The 23,442-nt window shown below is 49.1% G+C and overlaps 1 protein-coding gene across 1 annotated transcript; it reads right to left on the bottom strand.

Moving 5' to 3' along the window:
* Positions 1–1,226: 1,226 nt before the first annotated feature.
* Positions 1,227–20,889, bottom strand: LOC140193687 (intermediate conductance calcium-activated potassium channel protein 4-like). Its single transcript, XM_072250850.1, has 8 exons — positions 20,289–20,889; positions 19,170–19,259; positions 13,887–14,269; positions 12,158–12,296; positions 11,188–11,298; positions 5,717–5,835; positions 5,229–5,298; positions 1,227–3,662 (listed from the first exon to the last, which is right to left on the bottom strand). Exons 1-8 carry the CDS (start codon positions 20,499–20,501, stop codon positions 3,498–3,500), a joined length of 1,290 nt encoding a protein of 429 aa, XP_072106951.1. The 5' UTR covers positions 20,502–20,889; the 3' UTR covers positions 1,227–3,497.
* Between the last annotated feature and the right edge of the window lie 2,553 nt (positions 20,890–23,442).

Below are 23,442 nucleotides of genomic sequence, written 5' to 3'. Positions count from 1 at the left end.
GTCGCTAACTGAAACATCACAGGAGATCACAACAGCAAGGAATGACAGCAGGTGTGGGTGTCAGAGGCCTCTGCACTGGAGCAATTGTTCTCTCTCTCTCTCTCTCTATGGGGACGAGGGGGGATGGAGAGAGTACGCTGGTTCTCGACTCAGGTGACATTGCAGACTGTAACATCGAAACAGCAGATGCTGGTCTGCCTTTCCCTGTGGAAAGAGTGATACCTCTGTCTGAGGCTACATCCGCACTAGACCAGATAACTTTGAAAACGCAGGTTTCCCGTAAAAACAATAGACGTCCACACCGGGTGTTTTTGAAAATACCTCCGTCCACATTAAAACGGGTATTTGGGTGAATCTCCTCCTACTGGGCATGTGCAGGACACACAGAAAACAAGCAAAGAAGAAGCGGTGTACTTGGTGCGCGTTTGTCCAGTTACAGACTGGAAAAACTTAAAAGGAAATTGCCAAACGAAAGACTTGGTGCACGTTTGTCCAGAAACATTTCCTACAGCCACAGTCTCTTCACCGATGAAAAGGACGACAGCTACAACTAAATGCAATAAGGCTTGTTACTGGGCAAAAGTGAAATTTGACGTTACCTCATTTGTTTGCCTTTACTTTTGCCGTGTCTTTGTGTATTATTTTGCTGTATTTAACATGTGCAATAAAACGAGTTACTGGACAAAAGTGACAATTGCATCTATTGAATGTTCGCACAAGCAATACATTAATAAATCACCTTGTTAAATGTATAAATCATGTCTGCATCAGTGTTATCTTATATTTCCATACAATGTTACATTAGGCTGCTACATATCCATTGTCAGATGTCGTTGTGGTGTTGGAGGTTGTGTTCAAGAAAACAATGAAATGCCGCGAAGCTGCCACCGTTTGTTCCGGCACGTCCTGACAGCAGTTTTAAAAATAGCCGGTTCCCCCGTACACACTACACCAGATATTAGGCGTTTTCAGATTTATTCGCTCTGGAGAGCGTTTCTGAAAATCTCCATTTTCAGGGGAGAAAGAAGCCATTTCAGTGTGGACGGAGAGTCAAAACGAAGAGAAAAAGCTTCGGTTACAGATTTATCCGGTCTAGTGTGGACGTAGCCAGAGAGAGCCTGTGCCATGTTGAACTGTTTGGTGAACAATGATTTTTGATGGCCTTGAAATCATGGTCTCTCTTTGGGGGCTTTGCTGTTGGTGATGCTTTCTGCTAGAATGAGGTGGGAGGGTTGATGCTGCTTGTGGGTGGGGGGAGGGAAGGAGGGTGGACTTTGGGGTCCTTACATTTCTAGTCATTCATTCTTTGTTTTATTTTGTGGTTATCTGCAGAGAGTAAGAATTTCAGGTTGTATACTATGTAAATTCACTAATGTTAAATGGAACAATTGAACACAGAAACCACAAAAAAATCAGAAGCAGAACAAATTACTGAACATCCACTGAATATTTACAAACAGACAAGTGATTATACAAACATAAAAACAAGGGTGAACTACAAGAAAATTGACAATTTAGACCCCAACATAACAACTTTCACCAAACTTAGCTGTCTACAGCCAGTTGTTTTGAAATCTTCTGTCAGTTCATGGGTTATCCAGTAGGGAAACAGGTCCTTGGCCCACCCACTCACCTGCACTGACCTCAGTTCATCCCATTTGCCCATGTCCTTCTAAACCTCTCCTATCTGCTCAGCCAAGTTTCCCTGGACCTTGACTTTCTGATTGAGCTTGTGGAATGCCTTACTCAGATCGATATACTGTGTTTAATCACATGCTCTAAGGATTCAGTCAGGTTTGTTTGTCCTTTCTCTTTCTTACTCGATCTTTTCTTTGATGTTTACTTCCAGAGTTAGTTATTGTTATACCTGTCTTATGAACACCTAATAGCTGTAACACAAGATTTATGCCTCATTCTTGACAGCTGAAGAATCTTCTGGCCAATATTATCTCCAGATCCAACAAAAGCAGCTGATATTTCACTAATAGATTGATTTTCAAAGCAGTGACGTGCTGTGCACGGGTTGACATGACAGATTTCACCGCTCGTGTACAAACCAGGGTCAATTCACTCACTGTCCGCTGGAAATTCCAGCTCCCTGCAGTATTTCAGTTTCCTCATCTCCCAACATGGAATGAAGCAATCACAGGAAAAGGCCCTTTTGCTCACAACATCTGTGCTGAATGGGATGCCAAATCCTTTCTCACTCCACAATGTCCATATCCCTCCATTCCCTGCACATCTAACAGCCTCTGTCGTATCGTATCTGCCTTCTCCATCACCCCTGGCAGCACGTTCCATCACCCACCGCTCCATATAAAAATAATTGCCCCTCACATCTCCTTTAAACTTTCTTTCTCTCGCCTCTGATATTAGACATTTTCCCACGGGGAGAAAGGCTCCGACTGTCTACCCTAACTGTGGATCACCTCAATTTCCACCCCCCACCCCCACATCAAGCCTCTGGTGCTCCAGAGAAAATAGTCCAAGTTTCCACAAGCTCTTGTAATAGCCCCCAAAATCATGAGGGGCACAGATAGGGTGAACCTGCACTGTCTTTTACCCCAGGTCTGAACCAGAGGGCAAAGCTTTAAGATGAGAGGGGAGAGATTTAATAGAGACATTGGGGGGGGCGGGGGAGAATGCTTTTACCACATATATAGAAAAAGCTGTCAGCTGAAGTGTGTGAGGCAGGTACGTTAAGAACAGGTTCATGGATAGGGAAGGTTTAGAGGGATATGGGTCAGATGCAGGCAAACGAGACTGATTTAGATGGCAACATGGGTCAGCATGGACCAGTAGGGCTGAAGAGCCTGTTTAACCAGTTTCCCCTTTTCTTATGGATTCCTGAAAGAATTGCTCCATTCTTGACTCCCTGTCCAGCCCTCTCTTTCCACTTCCCTCCTCACAGGACCTTCTCAGCATTTTAACGCCCGTCACTTCATCCCCTTCTGCCATCTCAGGACCAGAAGCTGATGCAGTGAAATATTTCCCCTCTCCTGATCAGTGGGGCCTCCTCTACAGTGGAGAGACAAACACAGACTGGGTGATCTTTCCGCATTCAGTCCATAGGAGTGACCTGGAGTATCCCGCTCCCGGTCACTTTAATTCCCTGTCCCTTTCCCTCCTCTCTGTCAGTGACGTGTGTGTGTGTGTGTGTGTGTGTGTGTGTGTGTGTGTGTGTGTGTGTGTGTGTGTGTGTGTGTGTGTGTGTGTGTGTGTGTGTGTGTGTGTATGTATATACACACACACACACACACACAGAGCTGAGGTCCCTGTAAAAGCCAGTATGATAGCTCCCACAGCTGAGGAGCTGGGACAGGGCTGGACTTGGCCTCAGTTTGGGAGGTCTACACATCTCGAGACTGCCCCATTCAGTTGTGGGATCACTACCAGGGGGACAATGGTGGAAGAAGACAAGGCAACCTGTCACACTGGGAACCAATGACCCCCGACCCCTCCTAACAGAGTGCAGGCTACTTCACTGGAAGCAGCTGTCAGTGTCTGGGGAGCTGCTGGGAGGTGCCGTGAAGGAGGGCAGAGATCTCCTTCATGTCCGAAGCCAGGCCGTCAACCTTATTTGTCAGAGCTGTCAGCCTCTGGTCCAACTTGCTGCAGGACAGAGACAAACTCTGGTTCAAGTCCTGCAGGAGGTGGTACATCTGGAAGGCACGAGGAGCATGATTAAATGCAGCACACTCAGTGACCAGAACAATCATTAGCAGATCCCAACAGAACACTTCCCCCCACTCTGTTCACTCCCAACAGAACCCCACCCCTTTCCATCCACATCCACTGTCCATATTCCCAATGAAACCCACCCCTTCCCATTCACTCCCATCATCTGCACTCCCAATGGGTACCCAACCCTTCTCACTCACTCCCATCATCGACATTCCCAACAGGATCCAACCCTTCCCATTTACTTCCATTGTCTGCTCTCCCAATGGGATCCCACGCATTCCCATTCACTCCCACCGTTCACATCCCTAATGGGAACCACCCCTTCCCATTCACTCCCACCGTCCACACTCCCAATAGGACCCCATTGCTTCCCATTCACCCCCACTGTCCACATTCCTAACGGGACCCACCCATTCCCATTCACTCCCACCATCCACACTCCCAATGGGATCCCATTCTATCCCATCATCCATACTCCCTATTGGATCCCAGCCCTTATTATTCAATCCCAACATCCACACTCCAAATGAAACACCATCCTTTCCCATTCACACCCAATGGGACCCTGTCTCTTCCAATTCTCTCCCACTGTCTGCACTCAAAAACACTCCTTCCCATTCAGTCCCACCATCCCTACTCCCCATGGGTTCCCTTCACATTCAGTCCTACTGTCCATGCTCCTAATGGACCCCATCTCTTCCCATTCACTCCCACCTCATCCACACTCCCAATGGGACCCACACTTTCCATTTCATGGTCACCATTCACAGTCCCAATAACACTCCACACCTTCCCATTCAATCCCACCATCCACACTCCAACAGGACCCCATCCCCCTCCCATTCACTCCCACCATCCACACTCCCAATGCGATCCCATCCTTCCTAATCACTCTCACCATCCACATTCCCAGTGGGGCCCACCCCTTCCCATTAACTCCCACCATCCACACTCTCAATAGGACACACCCTTTCACTTCCACTGTCCACACTCTCCCAATAGGACCCCCAACACTTCTGATTCACTTCCTCTGTTTGCATTCCCAATGGGATCTCACCTGTTCCCATTCACTCCTACCATCCATATTCCCAGTGGGATTCATCCCTTCCTATTCAAACATTTGCAGTCCCAATGGGAGTCCACCCCTCCCCATTCACTCCTAATGTACGCACTGCCAGTGGGATCCCGGCCCTTCCCATTTACTCTCACTGTCCACACTCCCAATGGGACCCCACATCTTCCTATTCACTCCCAGTGTCCACACTCCCAATAGGACCCCAACCCTTCCCATTTAATCCCAACATCCACACTTCAAGTGAATAACACTACCTATTCACTCCCAACAGGTCCCAGCCTCTTCCCATTCTCTCCTACTATACGCACCCCCAACATGATCTCATCCCTACCCATTCACTCCCAATAGGACCCAACCCTTCCCAGTCACTCCCTCTATCTGCACTCCCACCCCTTCCCATTCACTGCCACCGTCCACACTCCCATTGGAACTAATGAATGGAGAGTATTCCCAGAGTAATGCCAGTTACCTTACTGGGTCCCATCATGGAATTGATCTGATCCCGGTGTCTCCGTTCCTGTTGTTTAGCGTTCCGGAACCTGGAGCAATTGTAATTATAATGAACATTTAACAAGCTACAAGGGACTGGAACATTATCCTGGAGTGAGTACAGGCTGGGATCTAACCCCGGCGTTCGGGGTTATGGCTTGTATATGAAGTGACAAATCCCCAGGACGGGGTTACAGGCTGGTAGCTAACCCAGGGGTCAGGGGGTTTATATATAGAATATCTGGAGCTTTTCATTCTGGTCACCTCATTACAGGAATTGTGTGGAGTCTTCGGAGAGGGGACAGGGAAGATTTACCAGGGCGTTAGTTGAGAGGAGAGGGGGAGAGGGTTTAAGGGAGATGTGCGGGCAAGGTTTGTTTTTACACGGAGAGTGCTAGGTGCAGGGAGTGGTGGTAGTGGTGTGTAACAAGCCATTGGATGGACCCACACTACGCATCCTGTGTTTACCTGTGTACGGCAGTGACTAGACTGCGCTGTAGTTGCCGAGCCTGGCGTGGGTGAGACCCTGGCACGCGTCTGTACACAAGCCAGGCTGAGCCGATCAGATCCACCGCTGCCCGTTGCACCTGCCGGGGGGGGGGTGCGTGGGGAGAGAAGGGAGCATGTTACAGGGGGAGGCTGTCATCGCTGCTGTGGGACTGAGTCCAAACCCCCATCAACCCAGTCACCCCTCATCCTCTGACAACCCCAACCCACCCCTCCTCTCCTCACCCACATCACTCCCCTAACCTTACGATCACCCACAGGTCCCAGGATGGAGAGGGGAAGGAGAGGGGGGAAGGTGAGTAGGAAGGGGAGAGAAGGGGAGAGAAGGGGAGGGGTGGGGAGATCAGAAGAGTTAAGGGGAGAGAAGGGAAATGTAGTGGTAATTGGGGATAGTATAGTCAGGGGAATAGACAGAGTTCTCTGTGGTGAGGATAGAGCACCTCGAAGGCTGTGTTACCTGCCTGGTACCCGGGTTTACCACACCTGCAGAGGAATTTGCAGTGGGAAGGGAAGATCCAGTTGTCGTGGTCCATGTGGGTACCAATGACATGGGTAGAATGAGGAAAGAGGATCTGCTGAGGCGATTTGAGCAGCTGGGGACTAAAGTAAAAAGCAGAAGTAAAAAGGTAGTAATCTCTGGATTACTACCAGAGTCACTTTCAAATTGGCACAGGGTTAAGAAGATTAGAGAGTTAAATGTGTGGCTAAAGGATTGATGTGGGAGAAGTGGGTTTGAATTCATGGGAAATTGGCACCAGTATTGGGGAAGGAGGGAGCTGTACCAATGGGACGGGCTCCACTTGAACAGTCATGGGACCTGGATCCTAGCGAATGGCCTAACTAGGCTGTGGATAGGGCTTTAAACTAAATAGTAGTGGGGTGGAGAAGTATGGATAAAGTAAAAAAAGAGAAGTGTGGATAAAGATAAAGAAAAAACAAAAGATAAAAAAGAGAAAAGTAAGAGTGAAGTGAAGAAAAGTCAAGTGCAAAAAACTAAAAGATTATAAGATTTTCAAGGCACAATGAGTATAAGGGCACTTTATCTGAATGCCCATAGTATTCGAAACAAGGTCAATGAACTTGTGGCTCAAATCAGTACAAAATGGTATGATTTAGTGGCCTTTACAGAAATGTGGTTGCAGGTGGAGAGAATTGGGAATTAAATATCCAAGGATATCAGGCCAGTGTTGTTGTGGGGAAGGAACTGGACTCTCTGATGGTGGTGTCTGAAAAGAGGATGCTGTCTAAGTTGCATGCCATCTTGGACAATGTCTCCCATCCACTACATAATGTACTGGGTGGGCACAGGAGTACATTCAGCCAGAGACTCATTCCACCGAGATGCAGCACAGAGCGTCATAGGAAGCCATTCCTGCCTGTGGCCATCAAACTTTACAACTCCTCCCTTGGAGGGTCAGACACCCTGAGCCAATAGGCTGGTGCTGGACTTATTTCATAATTTACTGGCATAATTTTACATATTACTATTTATTTATGGTTTATTACTATTTATTATTTATGGTGCAACTGTAATGAAAACCAATTCCCCCCGGGATCAATAAAGTATGACTATGAAAAAAAGGTAATACGGAAGGATAGGCAGGAAGGTAAGGGAGGTGGGGTAGCTCTCTTATTTAAAGATGAGATCAGGGCAATAGTGAGAGATGATACAGATACAAGGAGCAGAATGTTGAATCCATCTGGGTAGAGATTAGGACTAGTGAAGGCAGCAAATCACTGGTGGGGGTGGTCTATCGGCCACCAAATGATGACATTACAGTGGCACAGGCAATAAACAGAAATACCTGAGGCATGTAAGAATGGAACAGCAGTTATCGTGGGGGACTTTAACTTGCACATGGATTGGGTGAATCAAGTTGGTTGAGGAAACTTGAGGAGGACTTCATAGCCATGATGGCTTTCTTGAACAACATGTTACTGAACCTGCAAGGGAGTATGCTATTTTAGATCTGGTCCTGTGCAATGAGACAGGTAAAATTAGCAATCTCATAGTTAGGGATCCTCTTGGAAAGAGTGATCATAGTATGACTGAGTTTCTCATACAAATGGAGGGTGCAATAGTTTGATCTAAAACCAGTGTATTATGCCTAAATAATGGAGACTACAATGGGGTGAGGGAGGAATTTGATGGGTAGATTAGGAACACAGGCTATATGGTGGAATGGTTGAGGAACAGTGGAAGGCTTTGAAAGAGAATTTTCATGGTGGTCAGCAAAAGTACATTCCAGTTAAAAGCAAGGACAGTAAGGGTGGGGAGAGCCAGCCTTGGATTACTAAGGAAATAAAGGAAGGCATCAAACCAAAAGCTTGTGTATACAAAGCCGCCAAGAGTAGTGGGAAACTGGAATATTGGGAAAACTTTAAAAAGCAACAAAGAACCACTAGACGAGCAATAAAGAAAGGGAAGATAGATTATGAAAATAAACTAGCACAAAATATGAAAACAGATAGTAAGAGTTTATATAATTATATAAAGTGGGAAAGGGTGGCTAAAGTGAATATAGGTCCCTTGGAAGACGAGGAGGGGGAATTGATATTGTGTTATTGTCATAAGGAGGTCATTGGTGATGGACCCAAATGCAAGGCACAGACACTAAAGTACTAGGAACAGGACCCGGACTAGAGTTAGGAACGGGACAGGACACAGACTAGGACTTGGGACAGGAACACAAACTTGGGCTAGGACTTTGGCGAGGAAAGCAGAACTTGGAACTAGAAGCCTTGGGCTTGGACTCCGGGCCAGAGACTGGACAAGGACCCAAAACCTTGGTCTTGACTCGGCTCAGACCGCAGAATTAGGCGAGGACATGACGAGGCTTGGGTTCTTTGAGGCTTGGGTATGGACTCCAAGCCAGAGACTGGGCAAGGACCAAGAACCTGGGTCTTGACTCAGGCTCAGACTCCAGAACTAGGTAAAGACATGACGTGGCTACAGGACTGGATGAGGCTTGGATTCTTCAAGGCTTTCCTGGGCAGGACGAGGTACTCCTGGGCTGGGCAAGGCACAAGGGCAGGACAAGACCCCAAAGCCTTGACTTGGTCTTGGCAGAACAGGAATACAGAGGCTTGGTCTTGGCAGAACAGGAACACAGAGGCTTGGTCTTGGCAGAACAGGAACACAGAGGCTCCTCGTTGGGAACAGGACTTGGGGCCAGGGCTCTACACAGAGTCAGGACCCCTCCTAAGGAGCAGGACATAGGGCCAGGACTCACACACAGAACACAGAGAGACAGTTCCTAACACAAGGTAGCAGCAAACAGTCAGACCTACCTAGCAAAGGCATGGACACAGAGACAGCTCCCAACAGCAATAGACAGTTCCTTATCTAGACACAGCTAGGCTCCAGTCTTGCTTTAGCAGTAGAACTTGACAGCAATACAGACAAGGCTTCAGGCAAAGGTGGCAAGGCTCCAGAAGAAAGGTGAAGGAAACAGTCCTGCAACTGAAGCTGAACTCAGGAGCTATTTATGTAGCTAGCCCAAAATGAGAATCAGGTGCCTCAATTAGAGCACCCAACACAACAAGGGAAAACCAAAAAACCTGGAATAAGGAACCATGGACTGGACTGTGAACTGGAATGCAGACTTCACAGACTGGACCATGACAGTTATGAGGAGATGGCCAAGGCTTTGAATGACTATCTTGTGTCGGTCTTCATGGAGGACACATCCAACATGCCAAAGAGAGATGTTATAGATGTGCTGGGAGGTGAGGACCCTAATACAACAGCTATCACTAAAGAGGTAGTGCTGATCAAACTTGTAAACCTAAAGATAGACAAGTCCCTTGGTCCTGATGGAATGCATCTCAGGGTACTAAAAGAAATGGCAGAAATTATATTAGAGGCTTTGGTGATAATTTACCACAAGTCTCTGGACTCTGGGCAGGTCCCGGCAGATTGGAAGACAATGAATATCACAGCACTGTTCAAAAAAGGATGTAGACTAAAGGCAGGTAACTATAGGCCAGTTAGTTTAACATCTGTAGTTGGGAAAATGCTTGAAGCTATCATTAAAGAAGAAATAGTGAGGTATCTGGAAAGAAATGGATCCATCAGGCAGATGCAGCATGGATTCAGCAAAGGCAGGTCCTGTTTGACAAACTTACTGGAATTCTTTGAGGATATAACAAGCACAGTGGATAGAGGGGAACAGATGGATGTTATTTACTTGAATTTCCAGAAGGCGTTCAATAAGGTGCCACATAAAAGACTTATCCATAAGATAAGGATGCATAGAGTTGGGGTGATGTATTAACATGGATAGTGGATTGGTTAATTAATAGAAAGCAGAGAGTTGGGATACATGGGTGTTACTCTGGTTGGCAACCAGTGGTGAGCGGTGTGCCACAGGGGTCGGTGCAGGGCCCACAACTGTTCACGGTATACATTAACGATCTGGAAGAGGAGACTGAGTGTAGTGAATTTAAGTTTGCTGATGATACTACATTGAGTGGAAAAACAAATTGTGCAGAAGATATGGGAATCTGCAGAGAGATATAGATTAGTTAAGTGACTGAGCAAGGATCTGGCAGATGGAATACAATGTTGGTAAATGTGAGGTCATCCATTTTGGAAGGCAAATTGAAAGAGCAGATTATTATTTAAACGGTAAAAGGTTGCAGCGTGCTGCTGTGCAGGTGGACTTGGGAGTGCTTGTGTATGAATCACAAAAGGTTGGCTTGCAGGTGCAGCAGGCTATCAAGAAGGCGAATGGAATGTTGGCCTTCATTGCCAGAGGGATTGAAATTAAGAGCAGGGAGGTTATGATGCAGCTGTACAGGGTATTGGTGAGGCCACAACTGGAGTATTGTGTGCAGTTCTGGTCTCCTTGAGGAAGGATATACTGGCTTTGGAGTTGGTGCTGAGGAAGTTCACCAGGTTGATTCCAGAGATGAGGAGGTTAGACTATGAGGAGAGACTGAGTCGCCTGGGACTGTACTCGCTGGAATTCAGATGAATGAGAGCAGATCTTATAGAAACATATAAAATTATGAAAGGGATAGAGAAGATAGAGGCAGGAAAGTTTTTCCACTGGTAGGTGAGACTAGAACCAGGGGACATAGCCTCAAGATTCGGGGTAGTAGATTTAGGATGGAGATAAGCAGGAACTGCTTTTCCCAGAGAGTGGTGAATCTGTGGAATTCTCTGCCCAATGAAGCAGTGGAGGCTACCTCAGTCAATATATTTGAGACAAGTTTGGATAGATTTTCGCATAGTAGGGGAATTAAGTGTTTGGGGGAAAAGGCAGGTAGGTGAGATGAGTCCATGATCAGATCAGCCATGATCTTATTGAATGGCAGAGCAGGCTCGACGGGCCAGATGGCCGACTCCTGCTCCTATTTCTGATGTTCTTATGGGCAGGGAAGGTGATGGGAGTGCCCCGCCCACTGGGGTCCGAGTACAGCCTTACCTGCCGCTGCAGTCGCATCTCCTGCATGAAATTGTGGACATGTTTCTCATCGCTGCAAAGCTGCAGCTTCTGGGAGACAACAGCAATCAGCAACGCCGTGCAGCATACGCCCTGATGGGGAGATTACAAACCCCATTACACCCATACACAGACCCTGGCTGGGTGGAGTACACACCCATACACACTATTTACACATGCCCTGCCTATGGATTTACAGCCCGCTGCAGCCCATTACACACCCCTGTACACATGTCCTATCCAGGAAGATTACAGATCCCATTACACACTAATACACACTATTACAGCCTGTTACATGCCCCATCACACACCCTGCCCAAAGGTTTACAGACCTTATTGCACACCACTACACCTTGTTACACCCATGTACATATTAGCCCAGGGTATTACAGATATCATTACACACTGTTACACATCCATATACAGTCCAGTACACATGCCCTACCTGAGAGATTATAGTGCTGGCTTGAAGGACCGAATGGCCTACTCCTGCACCTATTGTCTATTGACCCCATTACACCACATTACACTTGCTGTGCACAGGGGAATACAGCCTGTGTTACATGCCATTACTCAGCCATATGCAACTCTGCATATATATATTGCCTGGAGGCATTACATCATGATATATACTGTTAAACACCATTACACAGTGTTACACAACCATTCACAATCCTGTACACACCCAATTACAGTTTAAACACAAGGGGTTACAGACTGCATTACACTCCATTGCATCTCCATCACAGAACTCATTACACACTGCAGATTGTTACGTATCCTGTTATACACCCCAGAACACACGCCATTATACCAGAGGCATTACAGACTGCATTTCAAATCGTTTCACGCCCATACACATGCACTGTGCCCCAGGATTACAGGTTGGGTTAAACTCTGTTGTGACGCTCCCTCCTCACCGGCCGCCCCACAGCGCCCCCTCTGTAACTACCGTAATGCCAGTCAGCAGACAGATGAATTTCCCGAAGTAGGTGTGTGGGGAGATGTCCCCGTAGCCAATGGTCAGAAACGTGATCGGGATCAGCCACATCGAATCCAGCAGGCCAACACTGCTGCTCCCGTTGTTGGTTCTGGGGACACAGAACAGGCAGTGACCTCCTTAACCCTCAGACCAAGCAAACCAACCCACAAAGGGGCAGGAAGGGGGGTGGTGTGGTGAGAAAGAGAGTGAGAAGGGAGAGAGGGCGAGAGAGGAAGGAGAGCTGAGAGTGGTTAGGAGTGGAGAGTGTGGGTGGAGGGGAGAGGGGAGGTGAGGGGGAGAGGGAGAGAACAGAGAAGGGGGAAGGAGAGTGGAGAGAAAGGGTGGTGGAGAAGGGAGAGAGAGGGAGAGAGGGAGGAGAGAGAGAGGTTGAGGGGTGAGGGAGAGAAATGGAGAGAGGGATGTGTTAGTTTGGGAAGAGAGGGGGTGAGAGAAGAGAGAGAGGGGAGAGAGAGAGGGGGGAGAGAGAAGAGAGAGAGAGGGGAGAGAGGGGGGTGAGAGAAGAGAGAGAGGGGAGAATAGAGAGAGAGAGGGGAGAGGGGGAGAGAGAGAGGGGAGAGAGAGGAGAGAGAGAGAGGGGGAGAGAGGGGGTGAGAGAAGATAGAGAGGGGAGAGTGGAGAGAGAGAGAGGGGAGAGAGAGGGGGGAGAGTGGAGAGAGAGAGGGGAGGGGGAGAGAGAGAGAGGGGAGAGAGAGAGGGAGGAGAGAGAGGGAGGAGAGAGAGAGAGAGAGGGGAGAGAGAGAGAGAGGGGAGAGAGGGAGAGAGGGGAGAGATTGGGGAGAGTGGAGAGAGTGGAGAGAGAGAGAGGAGAGAGAGGGGGATAAAGAATAGGGAGAGAGGGGGTGAGATTGGAGAGAGATTCGAGAGAGTGGGGGAGAGGGGAGAGGGGAGGGAGAGTGTCTGTGTGCATGTCTGAATGTGTGCGCATTTGTCTATGTGCGTGTGTGCTATATGTGTGCATGTGCATGTCTATGTGTCTGGGTGTGTGTGTGTGTGTGTGTGTATTTGTGTATGGCAGTGTGTATGAGTGTCTGTGTGTTTATGTGTGTGTCTGCCTTCTGTGTATACGTGTGTATGTGTCTATGGGAGTGTGTTTGTCTATGTCTATGTGTCTGGGTGTCTGTGTGTGTGTGAGAGTGTGTGTGTGTATGTGTGTGTGTGTATCTGTGTATGTGTGTGTATGTGTGAGAGTATGTGTGTGTGTGTGTGAGTGTGTATCTGTGTGTGTGTGTGTGTTTGTGTAAGAGTGTGTATCTGTGTGTGTGTGAGTGTATGTATGTGTTAGTATGTGTGTGTGTCTGAGTGTGTATCTGTTTGTGTGAGTGTGTGCGTGTATATGTGTGAGTGTGTATCTGTGTGTGTGTGTCTGTGAGAGACACACTGTATGTCTCCACTTACCCCCACCTGAGAGGTTTGCTTCATGTGGGGCTGATGGCTTTCAACCAGACCCTTCCTTCTCTCCCTGTCCCAACCCTTCCCCCCGCTTCCCAACTCCCCTCCCTCCAGGAGTCCAAGCAACCGCCCCCCCCCACTCCTTCCACCTCCCTCTCTCACCCCTGCATCCTTATCCCCTCCCCCTCTCCCATTCTTCTCCTACGCTCCCCTTCTCCCTCCCTCCTCTTCCCTTCTCCCTTGCCCTGCCCTCCCTCTGGACCAGCCCCGCTTCCCCTCTCCCACCAACCTCTCACACAGGCTGAGGGTCCAGGAACCGAGCAGCCAGAGGGAAGAGGCGAAGACGAGGAGGAGGCGGCCGCCACAGGTCTCCATCAGGAGTTTGAGGGCGAAGGGGGATCGGAGACGGACCCTGCCAAGGGAGCCCAGTGCCCGGTAGGATGGCTGCAGCAGTGGGCTGTTGAGAAGCAGTGCCCGTCGCACCCAGTGCAGGCGGAGGAGGCTGGCAGCTGCCAGTGGCACCGTTTCGCTACCCGGCAAGCCCCCATCCCCTTCCCCACTCTGGGACAGAGGCTGCAGGAGACACACCAGCATCTCGAGGGCGAGGTAGGCCCTACGGCGGAGGGTGAGGGCAGCTCGCCATGTTCCCAGGCCCTCATCCATCATCAGGAGCTGTGGAGAGAACGTGGGGGAGAGTGTCGTCAGTGTGGGATCCAGTCTCTCTCTCTCCACACCCCTCCCTCCCTTAGCGCCCTCTCCCCTCTACCCCACTAATGGTGCTTTCTCCTCACTCAGTCTGGGATGTAACCCAGCAACCTTGGACCAGGTGGTATCAGGGAACCCCCCATCTCACCCCCCCTGGGCCTGGCGTCCCAACGCAGATCGGCATTGATTCCAACTGTCTATCAGAGATTATTGGACCTGCCCCCTTCTGTCTAAACCAAACTGCACCAATGATCCTCTCAGAAATGAGCTCCGTTTCCCTTTGGCATATTTTCTGCTGAGAACAGGAATACTTCACGTTGCATAGACAAAGCTGACATTCTTAGCGTCGGGTCTATTTACGTAGAGATGATCAATTCAGATAACCTGCTATTCCAGTTCTGTTTCACCAACCAGTGAAGGCCAGCATGTCAAACTGTTTCCTCTCCCTGCTGTCTAACTATGACAATGCATTCGGGGAACCAGCTACCTATACCTCCAGGTCTCCCTGCCCCCTGTGCCCCGCCATTCTCTATGTAAGTCCTGGCCTGGTTTAACTGCCTTCCTCTGGTGAGACGTGTGGAGTTGATGAATCAGCCACCTCATGTATGTTAGCAAGGGGTAGATTGTGGTGGGGTGGGGTAGTTGGTTGGGTTGTGGGGAACGATCACTACCCAGAAATAACCTTGGTTGGATAGGATTGTGTGTGAGCTGACATGGGCCGAATGGACTTCTTGTCTGTTGATGGGAGGGCCCTTGGTGGGTGCATGCCCAAGGCCTCAAGTGAATTGCGGGAGGAATACAAGGGACGTGGGAGGCCTCAAGGGGGAAATGTGGAGGGCAAAGTGTGAGCAGAGATTTGCCCCATCAGATAAGGTGCAGAAGACTCACGGAGATTCCACAAGTATATTAACAACCAGAGGGTAACCAGGGAGAGAACTGAGGATTAGTGAAATTATGCAGCAACAGGAGGTGGGCAAGGTCTTAAATCATTTTTCTTCTCTGTATTTACTGTGGAAAATGCCCTGGATGATAAGGAATTAACAAAATGATAATTATGTCTTGGGCCCACAGTGGGGTAGCGGTTAGCGCGATGCAATTCCTATTCTGGGGTTCGGAGTTCAACTCTGGCGCTGTTCTGTAAGGAGTCATTGTACGTGGGACGTGTGGGTTTTCACAGGGTGCTCTGGTTTTCTCCCACAGTCCCAGAGAGGGATAGAGATAGTTAACTGGTCATGGTAAATTGCTCTGCGATTGGGGGTCGTCGGAAATCACAGCTTGAGGGGTCAGAATGGTTGACTCCATATTGTATGGCTGAATAAACAAAAGTGGAGATGCTGAGAGTCTTCGAGGATAAATCCCCTGGGCAGGAGGGATGTGACACTCTGGTATAGTGGTTAGTGTACTGCCTTTCAGCACCAGCAATTGCTCAATTGCGGTTCAATTCCCGCGCTGTCTGTAAGGAGTTTGTACGTTCTCCCTGTGATCACACTGGTTTCCTCCGGGTACTCTAGTTTCCTCCCACAGTCCAAAGACATACAGGTTCAGGTCAGTGAGCTGTGGGCACGTCAGAAGCACGGCGATACTTGTGGGCTGCCCTCAGCATGTCCTTGGACTGGTTTGGCCATTGACGTTTTGGCCACTGTGTGTTTTGATGCTTAAATAAACATGTAAAATATAGTTAATCTTTACAATGTAAGAACAAAAATAATCTCTAATCTTCAAAAATGCAAGAACTGATGAGGGAGAGTCGGTATGGATTTGTGTGTGGGAATATCATGGCCCCTAAATTTGTTGGAATTCGTCTGAAGAGGCAACCAAGAAGATTGACAAGGGCAGAGCAGAAGGGTGAGCTGGCCAGCTGGACACAAAGTGATCCTGGTGGGTGGAGGTGATAATGGAGTGCTGCAGGGATCAGTGCTGGCTTCGCTATTGGCTGTCTCCTATATTAACTGTTCTTCTTCGGCTGCCCATCGATCTCAATGTCGATGAGAGTTTAGTCTCTGCAGGCACGGTTATGGGCCACAAGACCACCATTCGATCGGCACTGTCTCCCACATCAGTTGCATTTGTGATTTGACTGGTCTAGCACCGAATGTCTGCGTTCATATTTCTTCTGCCTTTTCTCCTCGATAGCTGGGATTGACTTCTTGACAATGCAGTGCCAACTTCTTCTGTCCAAAGGACCTTTCTCCCAGGGGTTGATATTCATGTCAGTGTTCTTCAGGTGGTGCTTGAGCACGTCTTTGTAGCACAGCTTCTGGCCACCGTGCTTCCTCTTTCCTTCGTGTAGCTCGCCAGAGAAAACAGCTTGGGTAAACGATCATCGCTCATTCTTGTGACATGACCAGTCCAACGCAGCTGAGAAGTTGCAATGAGCGATTCTACGCTGACTGTCCCAGCACATTTGAGCATCTCCACATCGGGTACCCTCTCTTGCCACTTGATGTGTAATATTTGGTGTAAATGCCTGTGTTTTGTCCTGGCCAATTTCTTGATGTGTTTCCGATACAATGTCATCGTTTCAGTTGAATAAAGCAGAGATGGCAAAACAGCTGTGTTACACACTTTGACCTTGGTTGCCATTTTAATGTCGTGGAGAGACCAAAGTCACTTCTGCAAAGCACCAAAGACTTTTGTAGCTGATTGAATTCTCCTCTCAACTTCCAGATCTGATGGGCTGGTGTTGGTCACAGCACTTCCTAAGTATGTGAAAGAGTCAGAACAATTCAGCACTACCCCATTGACTGATATGACCGGTGGTTGGGTCTCACTGGGACTACACAGGGGAGGAGGCTGGTACAGAAGTTTGGTTTTGGAGACATTGATTCTTAGGCCAAAAAGAGTGGCAGCAAATGAGAAGCGGTCAATAATTTCTTGAATCACATTAACATCAGTAGCAACCAGGGCTGAGTGGTCTGCGTACAGAAGCTCTCTGACACAAATCTCTCTTGATTTGGTTAAGGCTTTGAGTCTTGACATGTTGAACAATTTTCCATCTGAGCGAATCCTGCTGTACACACCTTTGTCCAAATTATGGTCCATTATTTCCAAGACTGCAGCAAGATATAGTATGAACAAAGTTGGAGCAAGAATGCATCCCTGTTTTACCTCGTGGTTGATGGTGAAGGCTTCACTGACGTCTCCTCCGATAGATACTTTGCCAGACATGTTCTCATGAAACAACTTGATCATGGTAACCAGCCTATCTGGACAGCCATAAGTTTTGAGCACTACCCAGAGTGTCTCTCTGCCCACCGTATCAAATGCTTGTTAATCAACGAAGACAATGTACAGAGATTGCTGCTGTTCTGCTGCCTTCTCCTGGAGTTGCCTCAAAGTAAAGATCATGTCAGTGGTTGCTCTTCCAGCCCCAAAGCCACACTGGCTTTCAGGAAGCACATCTTCTGAGATGATCTTGAGGCAGTATCTTCACCATAATCTTGCCAGCTGTGGACAGAAGGGAGATTCCTCGGTGGTTTCCACAATCACTACGGTCACCTTTCTTCCTGTAGATGGTGACTATCAGCGCATCTCTGATAGATTCGAATCTCAGAGAGATTCGTTCTCTGCCAGGCCTAACCTAGCTTATATTAACTATATAGATGAGGACTTAGTTAGCATTGTTAGTAAGTTTGTGGATCATGCCAAAGTTGGTGGTGTAGTGGACAGTGAAGGAAGGTGTCCTTGGTTACACCAGGTTCTTTCTCAGCTGGGGCAGCGGGTAAATAGAATTTAACTCGGACAAGTGTCAGGCATTGTATTTGATCAGTAAAACCAGGGCAGGACTTACACAGAACTTTCACGTGGTAACACCGAGAAGTGTCATAGAGCAAAGAGACCCAGTAATACAGTTATATAGGTACGTGAAAATAATGACACCGGTAGGCAGGGCAGTGAAGAAGGCATTTGTCACGCTGGCCTTCACTGGTCTGGGCACTGAATATAGGAGTTGGGACGTCACATTACAACTATAGAAGATGCTGGTGGGATATTGTGTGCAGTTCTGGTCGCCCAGCTATAGGAAGGATGTCATTAAACTGGAGAGGGTGCAGGTAAGATTCAGTAGGATGTTACTGGGTCTGGAGGGTTTGAGTTATAAGGAGAGGATGTTACTGGGACTGGAAGGTTTGAGTTATAAGGAGAGGATATTACTGGGACTGGAGGGTTTGAGTTATAAGGAGAGGATGTTACCGGGACTGGAGGGTTTGAGTTATAAGGAGAGGATGTCGCTGGGACTGGAGGGCTTGAGGTATAAGGAGAGGATGTCGCTGGGACTGGAGGGTTTGAGTTATAAGGAGAGGACGTTACTGGGACTGGAGGGTTTGAGTTATAAGGAGAGGATGTTACTGGGACTGGAAGGTTTGAGTTATAAGGAGAGGATGTTACTGGGACTGGAGGGTTTGAGTTATAAGGAGAGGATGTTACTGGGACTGGAGGATTTGAGTTATAAGGAGAGGATGGATAGACTGGGACTGTTTTCCCTGGAGTGAAGGAGGATGAGGGGTGACCTTATAGAGATTTATAAAACCATGAGGGGTAGAGATAAGGTGGGTGATCACAATCCTTTCCCCAGGGTAGGGGAATCTAAACCTAGGGGGCAGAGTTTTGAGGTGAGAGGGGAAAGGTTTAAAGGGGACCTTGAGCGGTAATTGTTTCACCCAGAAGGTGGTGGTTGATGGAATGAGCTGCCAGAGGAAGTGGATGAGGCAGGTCCGGTAACGACATTTAAAGGCCACTTAGACAGGTGCACGGGTCAAACAAATAGGCACCCTCCTCGACAAGGAGCTGAGGGGCCAAAGGACCATTTTCTGTACCATGTGGCCCCGTGACCCTAGGGGGTGTGGGAAGGGGGGAGAGGGTGGTTTACCTGAAGAGAGGTCCTGTGGTAGGCCAGGGTCAGAGCCAAGAGGAGCAGAGATGAGACAGTGTTAATAATTGTCAGCGTATCAACAATGTACTACAAAGGAAACAGAGAGAAGTCACTCCTTACTCCCACCCCACAGCGTTCCCTCCTCACTCCCCACAGCATTCCCTCCTCACCCCCCCTACAGAATTCCCTCCTCACCCCCTCCCACAGCGTTCCCCCCTCACCCCCTTCCACAGCGTTCCCTCCTCACCGCCTCCCACAGCGTTCCCTCCTCACCCCCTCCCACAGCATTCCCTCCTCACCCTCTCCCACAGCGTTCCCTCCTCACCCCCTCCCACAGCATTCCCCCCTCACCCCCTTCCACAGCGTTCCCTCCTCACCGCCTCCCACAGCGTTCCCTCCTCACCCCCTCCCACAGCGTTCCCTCCTCACCCCCTCCCACAGCATTCCCTCCTCACCCCCTCCCACAGCGTTCCCCCCTCACCCCCTTCCACAGCGTTCCCTCCTCACCGCCTCCCACAGCGTTCCCTCCTCACCCCCTCCCACAGCGTTCCCTCCTCACCGCCTCCCATAGCACTCCATCCTCACCCCCTCCCACAGCGTTCCCTCCTCACCGTCCCTCCCACAGCGCTCCCTGCTCACCCCCCATAGTACTCCCTCCTCACCCCCTCCTACAGCGTTCCCTCCTCACCCCCTCCTACAGAATTCCCTCCTCACCCCCTCCCACAGCATTCCCTCCTCACCCCCCCAGCTCTCCCTCCTCACCCCCTCCCACAGCATTCCCTCCTCACTGCCCCTCCTCACCCTCTCCCACAGCGTTCCCTCCTCACCCTCTCCCACAGCGTTCCCTCCTCACACCCTCCCACAGTGTTCCCTCCTCACTCCCTCCCACAGTGTTCCCTCCTCACCCCCTCCCACAGTACTCCGTCCTCACCCCCACCCACAGCGTTCCCTCCTCACCCCCTCCCACAGTGTTCACTTCTCACCCCCCACAGTACTCCGTCCTCACCCCCTCCTACAGTACTCCCTCCTCACCCCTTCCCACAGCGCTCCCTCCTTGCCCCCACTCCTGGTGCCCATGACCCTTGCCAGAATGTTCCATGGCAGAGATGGACTCACCGGGTGCGATGTGTGCCAGGCCAGTTCAGTGCTGGCAATCACCAGGCCAATGCCCAGAACCACCAGTGCCAGACAGACGTTGCAGAGATGGCGCTGCCTCAGTACCAGGGCCCTGCGGTGTTGGAGTCTGCTGGCTACCACTTCTGGGAGCAGGGCCTGGTTACTCCTGCCTCCCAGGGCAGGGTCCCCGACACAGATCACCGGGTCCCCCATCTCCAGAGAACGTACTGGGGCAAGCAGGGGAGCGAGGGTTCAAACTGGGGCACAGAGAGCCCCAGATAAACAAACACACTCACACACTGACTGAAGGAGGCAGAAAGACAGACACAGACTGGCAGAGACAGACAGACAGGCACAGATACACACACACACACACTCTTCCACAAAGTACACACACTCACGGACACGCCCAGGAGCACATACAAACATGGGTCCACACCCACACCCTCGAACACAGTTTCCCTAACTGGGCAGAGACCTTGGCTTTATCGGCTGGAGAGAGGAAATGAGAGGAAATGAGTGTACAAAGACAGATAGTACTTTATTGTCTCTGGATCTTGTCAAATCCTCCTTTCTCACTGCCCCTCCCATAGTGCTCCCTTCTCATTGCCCCCTCACAGTGCTCTTTCCTCACTGCCCCTCCCATAGCGCTCCCTCTTCACTTCCCCACCCATAGCATTCCCTCCTCACTGCCCCCCCACAGTTCTCTTTCCTCACTGCCCCTCCCACAGCGCTTTTTCCACACAGCCCCTCCCAGAGCGCTCCCTCCTTTTCCTATCACCTTCTTGTTAGTTCTCCTTCCTGTTCCCCCACCTTTTCACTCTGGTATTTTCCCTGGTCCTCTTGAGTCTTGGCCCGAAACATTGACTCCTTGTTCAGCTGCCCGACCCACTGGACCCTGCCCTGTTTTGTGGGTGTTTTCTCTGGAGCAGAGGTGACTGAGGGGAGACCAGACAGAAGTTTATGAAATTAAGGAAAACACAGATAGAGTAGAGACCTGGTATCTTTTTCCTGGAATCGAAATGCCTGATGACAGAGGGCATGCATTTAAGGTGAGAGGGGAAAGTTTAAAGGAGATGCGCCAGGCAAGCTTTTTAACACCGAGTGGTGAGTGCCTGCAATGCACTACCAGGAGTTGTGGTGGTGGTGGAGGCAAGAGAGGTGTTCAAGAGGCTGTTAGATACACACATGAAAGGACGAATATGGGTAGTGTGAGGCAGAAGGAATTTGTCATCCTGTTCAGCACAAACACCATTGGCCAAACAGCCTTTTCCTGGGCCATTCTGTCTGGGTTCTATGATTTACTGGACCCATTCCAGGATCAATAACCTGGGCAGTGTTCCATCACACTCCTGACCTGTAGATGGGAAACAGGAAATGTGGCGGATGTGGAGTGCATGGACTGACCCCACCCATGGAAGTGGGGAGTGTCCCATCACACTCCTGACCTGCAGATGGGGAAATAGATGACAGTCACTCTGCAAGGGACCCCCAGCCTCTGATCTGCCCCTGTACCTGTAAACACTGTGTTTCTGCGGCCAATCCAGTTGAGTACTTGGTCAGTGGTGACCCCCCTCCCTCAGGGATGTAGAGGGTGGGGGATGGGAGATCTGGAGGAATATCAGTAGCAGTGAATGTTTGAGACCCAAGGGAAGGTTTAGTCAAAGGGTTGCTGTCAACATCAGGACCAATGCTTCAAATTGAGAGGGGGAGGTGAGGAATTGCAATCTGAGTTTGGGAACCAAGAAAGTTGTTTAAAATGGATTTCTGAAACAGGAAGCCATTCATCTCATCAACCCTGCTCTCCCATTCCCCACCACTCCGTCTAATCCTCTCCTTCGGCCCCACACTCACCCCGCATCGTTCCGTCCTCATGGCCCTGTCCTTCCCATTCACCATCACTTCATCTGATCCTCTCCTTCAGCCCAGCATCCCCACACTCACCCCATATCGTTCTGTCCTCATGGCCCTGTCCTTCCCATTCCCCATCATATAAACATATAACAATTACAGCATGGAAACAGGCCATCTTGACCCTTCTAGTCCGTGCCGAACTCCTACTCTCACCTAGTCCCACCAACCTGCACTCGGTCCATAACCCTCCATTCCTTTCCTGTCCATATATCTATCCAATTTAACTTTAAACGACAACATCGAACCTGCCTCAACCACTTCTGCTGGAAGCTCGTTCCACACAGCCACCACTCTCTGAGTAAAGAAGTTCCCCCTCATGTTACCCCTAAACTTTTGTCCTTTAATTCTCAACTCATGTCCTCTTGTTTGAATCTCCCCCACTCTCAATGGAAAAAGCCTATCCACGTCAACTCTATCAATCCCCCTCATAATTTTAAATACCTCTATCAAGTCCCCCCTCCACCTTCTAAGTTCCAAAGAATAAAGACCTAACTTGTTCAACCTTTCTCCGTAACTTAGGAGATGAAATCCAGGCAACATTTTAGTAAACCTCCTCTGTACCCTCTCAATTTTATTGACATCTTTCCTATAATTCGGTGACCAGAACTGTACACAATTTGGCCTTACCAATGCCTTATACAATTTCAACATTACATTCCAATTCCTATACTCAATGCTTTGATTAATAAAGGCCAGCATACCAAAAGTTTTCTTCACCACCCTATCAACATGAGATTCCACCTTCAGGGAACTATGCACCATCATTCCTAGATCCCTCTGTTCTACAGCATTCTTCAATGCCCTACCATTTACCATGTATGTCCTTTTTTGATTAATCCTACCAAAATGTAGCACCTCACATTTTTCAGCATTAACCTCCATCTGCCATCTTTCAGCCCACTCTTCTAACTGGCCTAAATCTCTCTGCAAGCTTTGAAAACCTACTTCATTATCCACAACTCCACCTATGTTAGTATCATCTGCATACTTACTAATCCAATTTACCACCCCATCATCCAGATCATTAATATATATGACAAACAACATTGGACCCAGTATAGATCCCTGAGGCACACCGCTACACACCCTCCTCCAATCTGACACACAGTTATGCACCACTACTCTCTGGCATCTCCCATCCAGCCACTGCTGAATCCATTTTACTACTTTGATATTAATGCCTAACAATTGAACCTTCCTAACTAACCTTCCGTGTGGAACCTTGTCAAAAGCCTTACTG

This window comes from Mobula birostris, unplaced genomic scaffold, assembly GCF_030028105.1.
Source record: "Mobula birostris isolate sMobBir1 unplaced genomic scaffold, sMobBir1.hap1 scaffold_714, whole genome shotgun sequence".
NCBI classification, from domain to species: Eukaryota; Metazoa; Chordata; class Chondrichthyes; order Myliobatiformes; family Myliobatidae; genus Mobula; species Mobula birostris.
Note: the sequence above shows the minus strand (reverse complement) of the source record. Positions and strands in the feature narration are given on the sequence as shown.

What these genes read in the sequence shown, in the direction of transcription:
- LOC140193687 (XM_072250850.1), bottom strand. Translation starts at nt 20,501, where the DNA reads ATGGGGGACCCGGTGATCTGTGTCGGGGACCCTGCCCTGGGAGGCAGG. An exon ending in ACCACAGGACCTCTCTTCAG is followed by an intron (nt 14,270 to 19,169) that starts GTAAACCACCCT and finishes TTCTCTCCACAG; the next exon opens with CTCCTGATGATGGATGAGGG. An exon ending in CTAGTCACTGCCGTACACAG is followed by an intron (nt 5,299 to 5,716) that starts GTAAACACAGGA and finishes CAATTGCTCCAG; the next exon opens with GTTCCGGAACGCTAAACAAC.